Source organism: Barbus barbus (genome assembly GCF_936440315.1).
Source record: "Barbus barbus genome assembly, chromosome: 19".
Taxonomy (NCBI): domain Eukaryota; kingdom Metazoa; phylum Chordata; class Actinopteri; order Cypriniformes; family Cyprinidae; genus Barbus; species Barbus barbus.
The window spans coordinates 29,880,785-29,893,917 of NC_136747.1; the positions used below are offsets into that span (position 1 = coordinate 29,880,785).

The 13,133-nt window shown below is 39.4% G+C and overlaps 1 protein-coding gene across 2 annotated transcripts; it reads right to left on the bottom strand.

Moving 5' to 3' along the window:
• Nucleotides 1–885: 885 nt before the first annotated feature.
• Nucleotides 886–4,411, bottom strand: LOC306885606 (uncharacterized protein). 2 transcript variants are annotated; one of them, XM_079442251.1, is made up of 4 exons: nt 4,256–4,411; nt 3,831–4,175; nt 3,337–3,405; nt 886–1,732 (listed from the first exon to the last, which is right to left on the bottom strand). In XM_079442251.1, exons 1-4 carry the CDS (start codon nt 4,326–4,328, stop codon nt 1,560–1,562), a joined length of 660 nt encoding a protein of 219 aa, XP_079298377.1. In that variant the 5' UTR covers nt 4,329–4,411; the 3' UTR covers nt 886–1,559. The 2 variants fall into 2 exon arrangements, with proteins under 2 accessions (XP_079298377.1, XP_079298378.1); XM_079442252.1 differs by having other exon boundaries at nt 1,470–1,654; nt 4,256–4,350.
• Nucleotides 4,412–13,133: the final 8,722 nt, after the last annotated feature.

A 13,133-nucleotide genomic window follows, 5' to 3' on the forward strand; every position in this document is an offset into this window, starting at 1 on the left:
CTCAGAAATAGCAATAGTTGAAAACTCTGTTTGTGAAGCTGTTTCAGCAGATCTCTGCTCTCTCTGCTTCAGCAGCAGCATGCATCAATAATAGATTTATGACAATAATAATAATAGATGAATACCAAATAGAATATGTAATAACAAGTGTAGAATAATATAGCCTAGAATACACAATAATAATAATAAAAAAAGGTATATCAAACAATAATCGATTGAAAATATCATTAAACTGATAGAAAATCAACGGAGGTCTATGCAATGTGTGTGTGTGTGTGTGTGTGTATGTTTATGTGGTTTATGAGGACACAAATGTGTATAATGACATGGGTATGACAGAGGTATTACAATATGAAGGTGGTTTATGAGGACACTGCCTATGTCCCGTAATTCAAAAGGCTTAAAAAACATACTAAATGGTGTTTTTTTGAAAATCTAAAAATGCACAAAGTCTCCTGTGAGGGCTAAGTTTAGGTGTAGGGTTGGTGTAGGTCAATAGCACACACAGTTTGTTCAGTATAAAAACCATTACGCCTATGGAGAGTCCCCATAAACCACAAAAACCAACGTGTGTGTGTGTGTGTGTGTGTGTGTGTGTGTGTGTGTAATAGAAGTATATTCAACACCAGCATCTTTCTTTATGTGAATGTGTCTGAAAATGATGGCAGAGAGAGAGAGTGGTTTAAATATGATGAGGGTCATTCTGGCCTGTAATAAATACAAATACTCACAATGACAAGATCAATCTAAAGCTGATAAACCTACTCTTCGTGTGAGTTGTGAAATTGAAGAGAGATGTTTATCTGACAGTGCTGTCAAAGTCCTCTCACCGCACAGATTCTGCTCATAACACAACTGGCCATATGCTGGTCGTTTCATGATTTTGTGTAAATTAGCAAATGCTTTATTTAATTCTCTTAATATACAAAACATCTGTAAACGTTACAGTTTAGCTGTAAACACACTGTTCTTAAGAGAGCATCTCGTTCATCTTCCCAGTGATTTTAACCCTTACTTTTTTAACCCTTATTCTATTAGTCTTGTCTAAATATAGTGGGGGGTTTAGCACAAGTAACGTTCTCTAATGTCAGTGGTAGTGGCTTTATCGCCTCATATTTTTGTGGTTTTAGTTGCATGATTTTAATGCAGTCAGTCAGGAAATCATGACAACATTGACTTCAAGAAAGCATTTTTTGTTTGTCTGAAGCTGTGAGAACATCATTGAACACATACAGTTGTGTTTGAAGAGGTTTAGCGTTGGTTTTTGATCAGGTTTTCTGCCAGAAAATGCACAAACCCACATAATTTCTTAGTTTCAGTGCAGTTTGTTTGATCAACAGCTCTCAACAGCACATTTAACATTGAAAACATTTTATTTAATCAAGCTTTATGTGCCATAAAACAGATAGCATGTATATTTCCTCAAGAATTAAGCTTGTACTGCACATAATAATGCTCTTCTTGCCACAACAGAAGTCTAAGTGAGATCTGGCCAACAGAACCACATTGGTGGGCCACCACTGATTGTGATAGAGTGTAATATAAAGCATTTAAATGTGTTATTTAACTGATTTGTGGTGAATCAGAGATGAGCGTTTGGCTGCGGTCCATCCTTCCTGCCAACCGTGATAGTGAATGATTCCTCCTGCAGCGACTGTAGCCAGAAAAAACACAAACACAACCAGACCAACACCACCGAACATCAGCACTCGCTCCATCAGCGTCACTTCATCTACAGACAGACAGAGGATTATTCAAACAACATTTTCTAAATAATCATAGTTGAGACACTAATTCGGATTTATTCTGAGTTTGACGGCGTTATAAAAATCTGTGATGCACATTCTGTAATATATGTTGCTTGGCAGCTAAACAACCCAGAAAGGGTTCTTTATAGTGGAAAAGGCTTCTATAGATGATAAAAATGCTGTAAAAAATGGTTCTTTTAAAAGTTATTTTAATGCAAACCTAGGGCGTTTTTCACTTCAGCCTTCATGAACAAATGAATCATGAATTATATTTCACTTATTCAAGATTCAAGATTAATAGTAGTTATTAAGATTGATGTCGTTTGGAATTGGTTAAAAAAAAATGATCAGAATATCAACTTGCATAATTATGCACTGTATTTCCCCTCTTCTGCTGTAGTCAGTAATTCAGGGAATGTTGTGATTGGTTGTCAAGGCAGCCAATCAGAATTTAGCAGCCTCATCTCTGATTGGCTGGAATTGTGGTATATTGTAATGCTGGGTTGTGTTGAGCAAGCAGAGAACACTGAGCGCGGGCATCAGGGGAACTATCTAGTGAAACATTGCACACGCAAAAGAGAAGATCTGCACACATCCAAAAACATTTTAAATGCAAAATACATTTTCATACGCATTAAATACTTTCATCTTTCTAACATTTTCGCCACAAAATGCACTTTTGTGCACTCGAAGTATGATATTTCACATGCGGGATTGGGGCAGAGATCTAGTCCCATATGTTTACTGGCAACCTGGGCTGTAGAAATACATGTATAGAAATACAAATGTAGTAAACTATAAGTGGGCGGAGTCACACAGACTAAAACAAAAACAGACATTCCGACACCGAACGCACGTTTCAAAGTAGATTATCTGGCTGTAGAATTGTTTTTGTTTGTTTTTGAGACACAAGTGTGTGAACTTAAAGGAACACTCCACTTTTTTTGGAAATAGGCTCATTTTACACCTCCCCTAGAGTTAAACCGTTGAGTTTTACCGTTTTTGAATCCATTCAGCCGATCTCCGGGTCTGGCACTTTTAGCTTAGCTTAGCATAGATCATTGAATCGGATTAGACCGTTAGCATCTCGCTCAAAAATGACCAAAGAGTTTCAATAATTTTCCAATTTAAAGCATGACTCTTCTGTAGTTACATCGTGTACTAAGACCGACGGAACATCATAACTAGTTTCCTAGCTGGGGACTATTTTCAGGCGCTGCGTAATATCAGTATTTATAATATTTAACTCTAGGGGAGTTGTAAAATAAGCCTATTTTCAAAAAAAAGTGGAGTGTTCCTTTAACATGTTTCCAAATATTTGCAAATGTATTATGATAGCCTATTTTATACTTCAGTAAAGTCAAAAGAAATAAATATATGCATCACATTTAACAACTGTTCACTGTTCCCTGGGAAATGTTAGTTTGTTTCTTCTTTTGAATCTCTGCAAAAACACTCTTTTGGATCTTTTAAGTTTATGATTATTCAGTCAGACCAATGAACTTGTTCACTCATGCACTTGACTGAAGAATCAATACTAATTTTAGAGCTAGAGATGCCTGCAAACAAGAATGATTTCTGGTCTCACCTATGGTCTCAACATCCTCTGGTGGTTTTGTGACAAAATGAACTTTGTCCTCTCTGTCTGTCAGCTTGCCTGAAAATATTTTAAATATATGAACACTTTATAAAACACGACGAGATTCAATATTATTATAGCAGCAAGCTCCTCAACAACAACACAGGATTTCAGGAATCACTGCCTTATGATTCCCCATCTTTCCAGTCCATAAAAGCTTCTTTATAGTGGAAAATGGTTCTAGAGATTATTTAAACGTCCATCACTCTAAGAAAACAAAACTTCTTTCAAAAACTGCACTGAAAGGTTGTTTGTGGAAACAACAATAATTATATGCCATTGCTGTGAAAAAAACAATCTTTCTGGAAACTTACATTTTTATGAGTGTAGTACTAGTGATGAATGAAATAAATTGAGCAACGGTAAAATAATTTAGTAGAAAATCTCCTCATTTGAAATCATTATGAAGATGTGAGAGAAAGTGAGAAGTCAGCAGTACTAACCCTCCATCTGTAGTCTGATGGGTTTGTCGAAGTGCATTTCCAATGATTTTGTTCCACAGAAATAAAGACCTGAATCTGACTCGGTTACTCCAGGAATAACTAGCGTGACTGTGTTGATCTCCACATCTGCTTTAACTGTCAGACGACTCCAGTTTTGATTGTACCTAACTAGCAGTTTTCTTCCTGCTACACTGCTGGTCTTGGCAGATATCAGTAGTGTTAGTCGTCCAGAATCAGGATTCTGGTGATACCAGGAGATTTCATATCTGTCGGTCATGCTGCAGGTCAGGCTGATGCTTTCATTCAGCTGGACTCGTAAAATACTCACATCATGCTCTGAAACATCTGGAAAACATCAAAAACTGATCTTTGAAATGATTTCGATAAAAACACATTATATTTAAGGTAAAGTAGAATAAATTTACCTCTTGAAGTGATCTGAATAACCCTGTATGATAAAACACAAAAGAACATGACCTTCTGCATTGTGTCTGTCATTCGTAAAGATGCAGATCAAACTACAGGTCTCCACACAAAGCACAGACACTTCAACCACAGTGTTTCCATTTCCTTTGTTAACTAACGCTTACACAGCTTCATAACTTGAAGAGCTTTGTTTTCTTGCAGCTGTGCTTTATTAAGCTACACTGTTTCATGTGCAATGCTATAATTATTCATCATGTAAAAATGTAAAATGTTTGTACATATTATGGATGTAGTCTGCACAAGCTTTAATGTGTGCACAGGCTCTGAAAGTACATTTTATCACACCTGCCAATGGCTGGTGACGTGACTAAATTAACCAGCTATTAATATCTCGACCATGAAACTGTAGCTACACTATTTCACTAAAAACAGGCAGAACCAATATCTAATCTAACTGAATATGTTTTTATTTATTGCCCATCAAATGATAATGATTACCATTTTAACTATAACTAAAAATTACATCACTGAAGAAATATCTGCATAGGTGTTGAACTGTAAACCCATTTATAATGCTAATAATTTTCCAGTAAGTGTTGCATTATTGCTGTATAATTTGCAGCTTCTTCTGCACTTTTTATTTGTAAAAAGTAAACATAATTAGTGAACAAAAGAATTTGTGAAGACAGCATTAAATATATAAATATTTAATATGCTTTTTTTACATTCATATTTTTTTTCCACACAGATCAACTGTGGAATAAATAAATAAAAAATATAAAAACTGCTTATAAAGGAAGAATAGCTATCTATTTAATGCACATTTGGTCATATTTGATCATGGTATTTGTAGCATGAGACGAGACAAGAAAAGAAAAGCATATATAAAGTGGCAGTGGGCTTAAAGTGGACAAATGTTTAAGAGAATGAGAAGACACGTAAATAGGAAATCTGATATAAAAAGATGCATTTTACAGCAGACAAAAGCAATGGTCCATTTAATGCATTTTTGATAATAAAGGCCTCGTGGTCTGAGAAAGTCCATTGCTCTGTAATGTTAAGTCTGAGATGATAGTTTCAGGTGTTGTTATGCTGTAGTGCATGAAGACATCTCATCGATGGTAAAGTACAGCATTTCTTTGGCACAGGAGTAGCTTCCGTGTATATGTGCCATTATCTTGGTCCCTCAAGGTGGAAGACGATCCAAAAGCAAAAGGCCAACAAGAGCAGGAGCTTGTTAGAGAGATTCCCATCAGCACCGTCTGGATGTGGAAAACAACCAGATTAATTTGCATGAATTCCTGCACCAAATGTAACTCTATCATTGACTAGGTACATGTAAACAGTCATTCTCATCTGAAAAATACAGAAATAACTTGAGTTTTAAATGTAGATAGAAAACGTTTTTAAAATGATGGGGTGTTTAATGATTTTTGACTTACTTTTTCTGTCTGATATGCCCTCTTGACCACAGTCTGTGGAAAATTAGAGCGAGTGAACCAATCAGTAACATATTCAGTAAGTATATAGAATTACATTTTTAACAGAACTTAAAGAACAGTTCACTCAAATGATTCAATCATCTTCATGTTTCTCAGAAGCAAGAAACATTAGAGCACGATGTGGGTAACTAAACATTCAGTTGTGGGTGAACTAGTTCTTTAAGTATGGGTTAGATGGGTTGTGTTCTTACCAGGCAGCAAATTGGGTTCATCAACAAGTATTTTAGGCACTAGATCATCATTTGCATATATTTTCAGTGTGTACGGTGTGTCCCTCTGGAAACAACCTGGCACTGAACAGTGTCCTCCATCACACAAACAAGACACATTGTATACTGTGTCAGGAACTTTTTGTAAAGGATGATTTATAGAAACAATAACACTGTTATGTTCGTTCAGCACAGGCACTCCATCACAAGATAGAGAACACTGGACACACGTCTGTGGTAAAGGAGTGCAACCTGAGGATATAAACAATGGATTATTGACATGTTTTCTTAAAAAATACTGACATTAAAAACACTGCAGAGATAAAATACTCACTTGCGCAATAAGTGATGGTCCACAGCAGTAAAATCAACCGTTTGAGCCTGAGGAGAACAGAAAAGGACTGTTTACAGTATGAAGTGAAATACTGCCAAGTATAGTGACCCATACTCGGAAATCGTGCTCTGCATTTAACCCATCCAACGTGTGTGCGCGCACACACACACACACACACACACACACACACACACCGAGCGCCCGGGGAGCAGTTGGGGGTTCGGTGTCTTGCTCAAGGGCACCTCAGTCGTGGTATTGAGGGTGGAGAGAGCGCTGGACATTCACTCCCCCCACCTACAATCCCTGCCGGCCGGAGACTCGAACCCGCAACCTTTGGATTACCTCTAATCATTAGGCCACAACTTCCCCGTATGTGTGGTAGAAAGCAAAATCAGTTTTAATACCTAATCTGGCATCACAGTCAAAAAAGACCAGCCTACAAAAATTTTTGTAAATCTCTCATTAAGATATTATCACCAAATCTTGGATTCATTCTTCAATCTTTTTATCAGCTTGTTTTCTGTTAATCAGCACTTCTTCCTCTTTTTTTGTGCATCTGATTGATTGTAGGCCTCACTCTGATGCACCTTCATTTCTGAGTGAAAAAAGCATTATTTGAGAATAATTTAAAACCGAGGTGAATAATCTCAGATCATCAATCAGATCCAATAAATAAATAAATAAACTGTGCTTCTGATGTTGTGTAGGTTTGCACTACACAACATCAGAAAGATCAGGCCCTTTCTGACAGAGCATGCTGCGCAACTTCTTGTCCAGGCCCTGGTTGTTTCTAGACTGGACTACTGCAATGCTCTTCTAGCTGGTCTGCCATCAAACGCAATCAAACCTCTACAAATGATTCAGAATGCAGCGGCACGACTGATCTTCAACGAGCCCAAAAGAGCGCATGTTACACCTCTCTTCATCTCCTTGCACTGGCTACCAGTAGCAGCTCACATCCAGTTCAAGACACTGATGCTTGCGTACAGAACTACCACAGGCTCTGCACCCTCCTACTTCCACTCACTATTACGAACCTACATCCCCTCCAGAAGTCTGAGATCTGCTAGTGAGCGACGCCTTGTGGTACCATCACAGAGAGGCTCAAAATCACTCTCCAGAACATTCTCGTTCATCATTCCTGGCTGGAGGAATAATCTTCCCACCCTTATCCGGAACGCCGGATCTCTGGCAACCTTCAAGCAACAACTGAAAACTCATCTCTTTCGGAAAAAAAAAAAAAAAAAACTTTCCCTCTATCTTTCTCTCAGCTTACTAGCTTGTACTTATTTGAACAATGACTTATGGTGCATTCACACCAGACGCGAATGAAGCGTTAAGCGCGAGTGATTTACATGTTAAGTCAATGCAAAGACGCGATTAGACATCCTGCGGCGCGATTCGCGCGAATGGCGCGGCGCGAATTGAGCGTTTCGAGCGTTTGACGCGCGGAACGCAAGATTCGCGCGAATCGCGCAAGTTGAAAAATCTGAACTTTGGCGGATATTTCGCGCCGCGCCAACCAATCAGGAGCTTGCTCTAGTAGTGACGTGTGGAGCAGAGGCAGAAATCAAAACAACAATAAAGGACAAAATCATTGTCGCTGTATGTGGATACCCGGAGCTGTACCATAGACCAAAGATTACATGTTAGATTTACCCAAAACAAATGATATCTTATGTTTATCCACTACAGAGACATCAGAGCCAGCGGCAAATGTCAGACTAGCCGAGGTTATGCTCCTCTCTTCGGGATACATGAGCACGAGCGCCCGGTGATCGCCTGGAGCTCACGGCTCCGAAATCGGCAAAGCACATTTTCAAATAGGGGCTGTTTTTGTAAATAAACAGCAGATTTGAGTTTTAAACAACTACATTCTCGGCTGAAATACACGGGTCCAGTGTTTCCATAGCACATAAAGGTGATTTTATTTGCCAAATTCTATACATATGCTCTCTGTGGCAGTCATTGTGCCCCCTGGCAGAAGCCCCGCCCATGACGCGAATTCGCGTCTGTTGTGCAGTGAATTTCACGCGCGAATGAAGCGTATTTCACACGCGAAAGAAGCGAGTAAACCCAAAATGTTCACGCGTCCAACTACGCGCGAATAGCGCGATTTATTCGCGCAAGTCGCGTCCGGTGTGAATGCACCATGAGACTTGGTGTTACGAGCACTTCCTCTGTCTGACTGCCTCTTCAAGATTAATCGCTTTCTGTATTCTCCAATTGTAAGTCGCTTTGGATAAAAGCGTCTGCCAAATGACTAAATGTAAATGTAATGTAAATGTGCTAATTGAAAGAACACAAACGGACATAAAATGATTCCAATATTGGGTGATAATTATAAGATTTGTGTTTTTTGTTGCTATGTTTTCTTGAGTGTATCCTAATATTATGAATGAATGAAAATAAAAAAGGCATCTACAAGGTTTAAACATAAACACGTCTTGAATTTCTGTAATGAATTATAGGAACTTACAAAGACAGCATGCTAGCGGTCCGAGCGAGTGAAGGCATTATGGTGCATTCACACCGGACGCGACTTGCGCGAATAAATCAAGCTATTCGCGCGTAGTTGGACTCGTGAACATTTTGGGTTTACTCGCTTCATTCGCGTGTGAAATACGCTTCATTCGCGCGTGAAATTCACTGCACAACAGACGCGAATTCGCGTCATGGGCGGGGCTTCTGCCAGGGGGCACAATGACTGCCACAGAGAGCATAGAATTTGGCAAATAAAATCACCTTTATGTGCTATGGAAACACTGGACCCGTGTATTTCAGCCGAGAATGTAGTTGTTTAAAACTCAAATCTGCTGTTTATTTACAAAAACAGCCCCTATTTGAAAATGTGCTTTGCCGATTTCGGAGCCGTGAGCTCCAGGCGATCACCGGGCGCTCGTGCTCATGTATGCCGAAGAGAGGAGCATAACCTCGGCTAGTCTGACATTTGCCGCTGGCTCTGATGTCTCTGTAGTGGATAAACATAAGATATCATTTGTTTTGGGTAAATCTAACATGTAATCTTTGGTCTATGGTACAGCTCCGGGTATCCACATACAGCGACAATGATTTTGTCCTTTATTGTTGTTTTGATTTCTGCCTCTGCTTCACACGTCACTACTAGAGCAAGCTCCTGATTGGTTGGCGCGGCGCGAAATATCCGCCAAAGTTCAGATTTTTCAACTTGCGCGATTCGCGCGAATCTTGCGTTCCGCGCGTCAAACGCTCGAAACGCTCAATTCGCGCCGCGCCATTCGCGCGAATCGCGTCATTCGCGCCGCCTCATTCGCGCGAATCGCGCCGCAGGATGTCTAATCGCGTCTTTGCATTGACTTAACATGTAAATCACTCGCGCTTAACGCTTCATTCGCGTCTGGTGTGAATGCACCATTAGTCGTGTGATGAAAGCTACATTTAAGAGTTTTCTTTATAGAAACCTGCTGTAAACTGCCGGAGAGCCTTCCGTGTAAAGACCAGCCGAAGACGGAATGCTAGAAAACTTCAGTGTCAGAGCCCGATTTAACCGGTATGAACCGGTGTTTGTCTTCGGTAGTGATGTTAGACGTGACACTAAAGCTTCGAGGCGTGTGTCAAAATAATGGAGATGATGTCTGTTAACGGAGGTCGGATCCAGATGCAAGTCGGCGGGACTTAAACTGGACGTGGCCAGCACAAACCAACAGATGATTTTGATTGGTTTGTTTAATGTCGTGTGTTGTAGTATCTGCTCACGCTCCTGGTGACGGTAGCGGGCGAATGTTTCCCAATCCGTCAAAAAAAGAGTAGGGGGAGGCTGTACAGTATCAGCATCAGAACATCAGTCTAGAAGCGACACGAATAAGAGGTAACGTTATGTAAAATAATCGATACAATTATTATTGTTGAGCAATCGTGCAACGTTGCACATTTAAAGTTAAATGATTTGCTAAGAGTTGATGTCAATTAGTTTTAATATGTTAATAGATAGGTCTAAAATGTACTTATTGAGGGTCAGGTAAATTTGCACGTAACGTTATGCTGTTTGTTTTCTTTGTTTAAAGAAAGAGCTTCGACTTTTGTGTGTTTGCGAGCTATTTTGATTATTATCTCATGCAGATTGGAAATGCCTGCATGAAACAGAAGAGGTTTGAGCACATGTATAAATCTTGTTCACATTATTTTAAATCAGCTGTAGTTTATCTTCTGTAGTTATTAATTTCATATTTGAATGGCAAATGGTAGTCTGCTTAATTTGTCCTTTTACTCTCACAGGACACTGCCAACATGCATGTTATTGCCACAATCCTCCAGTGAGTATTGAATACATAAATCATACTATTTGACATCTACCATAAGTCAGAAGTCAAATAAAAGGTATTCTTTATTGGTGTTATATGTGTTTTTTAGGATAATGCTTTCATGTGCCCTGCATGAACACAGATCATTATCTGTTATGTGTAAGATTTGACATGCTGTAGCTCATAAGAATATAATAATTATTAAACATTGTGGTTTGGAGGGATTGTTCTTTTATGCTGGTTTTACGGAGGGTAATTTTACCCCAATATAATAAGGCAAAGATAATGCAAATTTGAAATGGATTGTCATAACACTTTTATATGCATACAGAAGCCACTCTGAAGAGAGATCCTCCTTCTAGTCTCCCTGTATAGTCATCAAAGCCTGGGTTTGGAGATGACCAGCACAGAGACATCTTTAGGTCCACAGCTAAGAGACGATTCCCATGTTCCTGTGGCATATAACGCTGACAGTATGCCCTCTACACCGGGCTGAACACTCCTGTCAATGTCCCTCGGGTGGGCTTTTCTGTTTTCTTCATTAAAAGGTTGCTAGAAGGTTGTTGTACTTTATTGCTAACAATAAGACAATAGGATCTGTATCTAATCCTGTAACATTTCCATTTCTGTTAGCTTGACATTCCTGCAATCAGAGTCTTATTGAGCAGTTTGAGACAGAGGGGTATGTGTACTAGTTTCTGAACATCTCAGTTTGTTGTTTCATCCTTGAAGTCTCGTCCTTGCCAATGGAAATAACTGACCAAACTGAAGCAACACAGTACAGATGAAACATGCAATAAATCATCAGTATAGTCATAAGGCATCAATCAATCATGCCTCGTCATTGTTTTCATAATCACCTTAGTCAAATTCCCACATGGCAATACTTACATTTCTATTCTTGATAACCAACATTCAAAATGTTTTCTTTCTTTTGAAAGGCAAGGCAGTGGCCAAAAGAATTCAAAGTGGCTTTACACTTTTTCCAAGCATTCCTCCGAGTCACCTGTGCCGATATACACTGAAGATCAGGAGCAGACTGATGCAATCCACTCTCACCTGGCTTCAGTTCTGGACAGCACACCCACACTGACCACATCAAATCCATCATGAATGGACTTTATTCCAGAGGTTGGTCTCATGTGTTAGCTGAGCTCTGCATTATGTCAGATTCACAATAGTTTATCCATAATGTGAGACCATTGCTCTAAAAACAATGTTTTTTTGTGGTTATTATAGAAGAGACACTTTTCCTTTTGTTGTAAAAAGCTAAACAATGATAAATAAATGATACTTGGCTACTTGGGATGTGTGATCAATCTCAGTTCTTTCTCTGGTAGTCCATTATCTGTCCCTGGCTTTTGTGGAAAATCTGTCCATCCTGGAGGCTGAGGAGAAATTTCTGCGAGGACCTGTCATTTACATAAGGTACTTTAAGGATACTATAAAGGAAAATGTGGTCAAACATGACATCCTGCCATTATTCACAAATAACCCTTTCTTTCTACAACTATCCAGCTTTAGTTTTTTTACCAGTGAGTGGGAGCATTTTGACAGGAGGACTGAACAACAATTAAAAGAGAGTCATCCTAAAATGTTGTTAATAAATAAGATTGTTGTACACAAAAAAGTAGTCTTTTTCTTCTCAGATGGCTAAATGGCCTTTGGAATTTAAGAAAGGGGTGAATTGTGTTTGTCTTTATAAAATGCTTTGTAGGACACTTTTCTGTAGCTGTATGCTGTATGAGCAATGGCTAAAAACTCTCGAATATGGTTCTCCAGTGATCGTGGACCTTGTTTAAGGGCAAATAATATTTTAGTTGTGTCCATACCTGGCCAATGTCCATCTGAAAAGTAGCTGGATCCTTGTGTGGCCGAGTATTCTGTAACGGGGCGAACAAGATGTGAGGCGTGCGGATCCAAGTGCAAGCTTTTATTTATAAACAGTCAATAAACAGGCAGGGTCAAACAACGGCAAACAGGTATGGTACGGGCAAGACACAGCAATCCTAGGGCTAGCGAGAGTCGACGATCGGCAAACAATATCCAACAGGGCAAGGCAGAGAGATAATCCAGTAAATCCAGGAAACACGGGCAAGACTATGACAACAAAGTGGGTTCCGTATCGCAGCTAAAACTAGGAGAGTTATAAATGCAGATCAATACTGAAACTAAACAGAAAAACACAGACTGGCTCGGTAAGGCAGCTAACACTAGGGGAGTGATAAACGCAGAACAATACTCGGCAGAGAGGAAGAGGAAGTCCATGGTTATGTAGGGTGTGTGATCAGTGCAATCAGCTGTGTGTCGTCAGTGCAATGGATGATGGGAATTGTAGTCTGAGGTGGCATGCAACAGTTAGTGTGGTGCAAGAGTCCATGTGGTGAGCGAGTGACCTCTGGTGGTGAGTTAACGGAAGTTCATAGACCAGATTCATGACACATATTTAAAAGCTTACAATGACGTCAGTCAATACTAGGGAGTTATAATGCTTTTCACCTTATAATACTGATCCAATTAATTAGCAGTTCCTTTAGAAGGATTTGGTAATA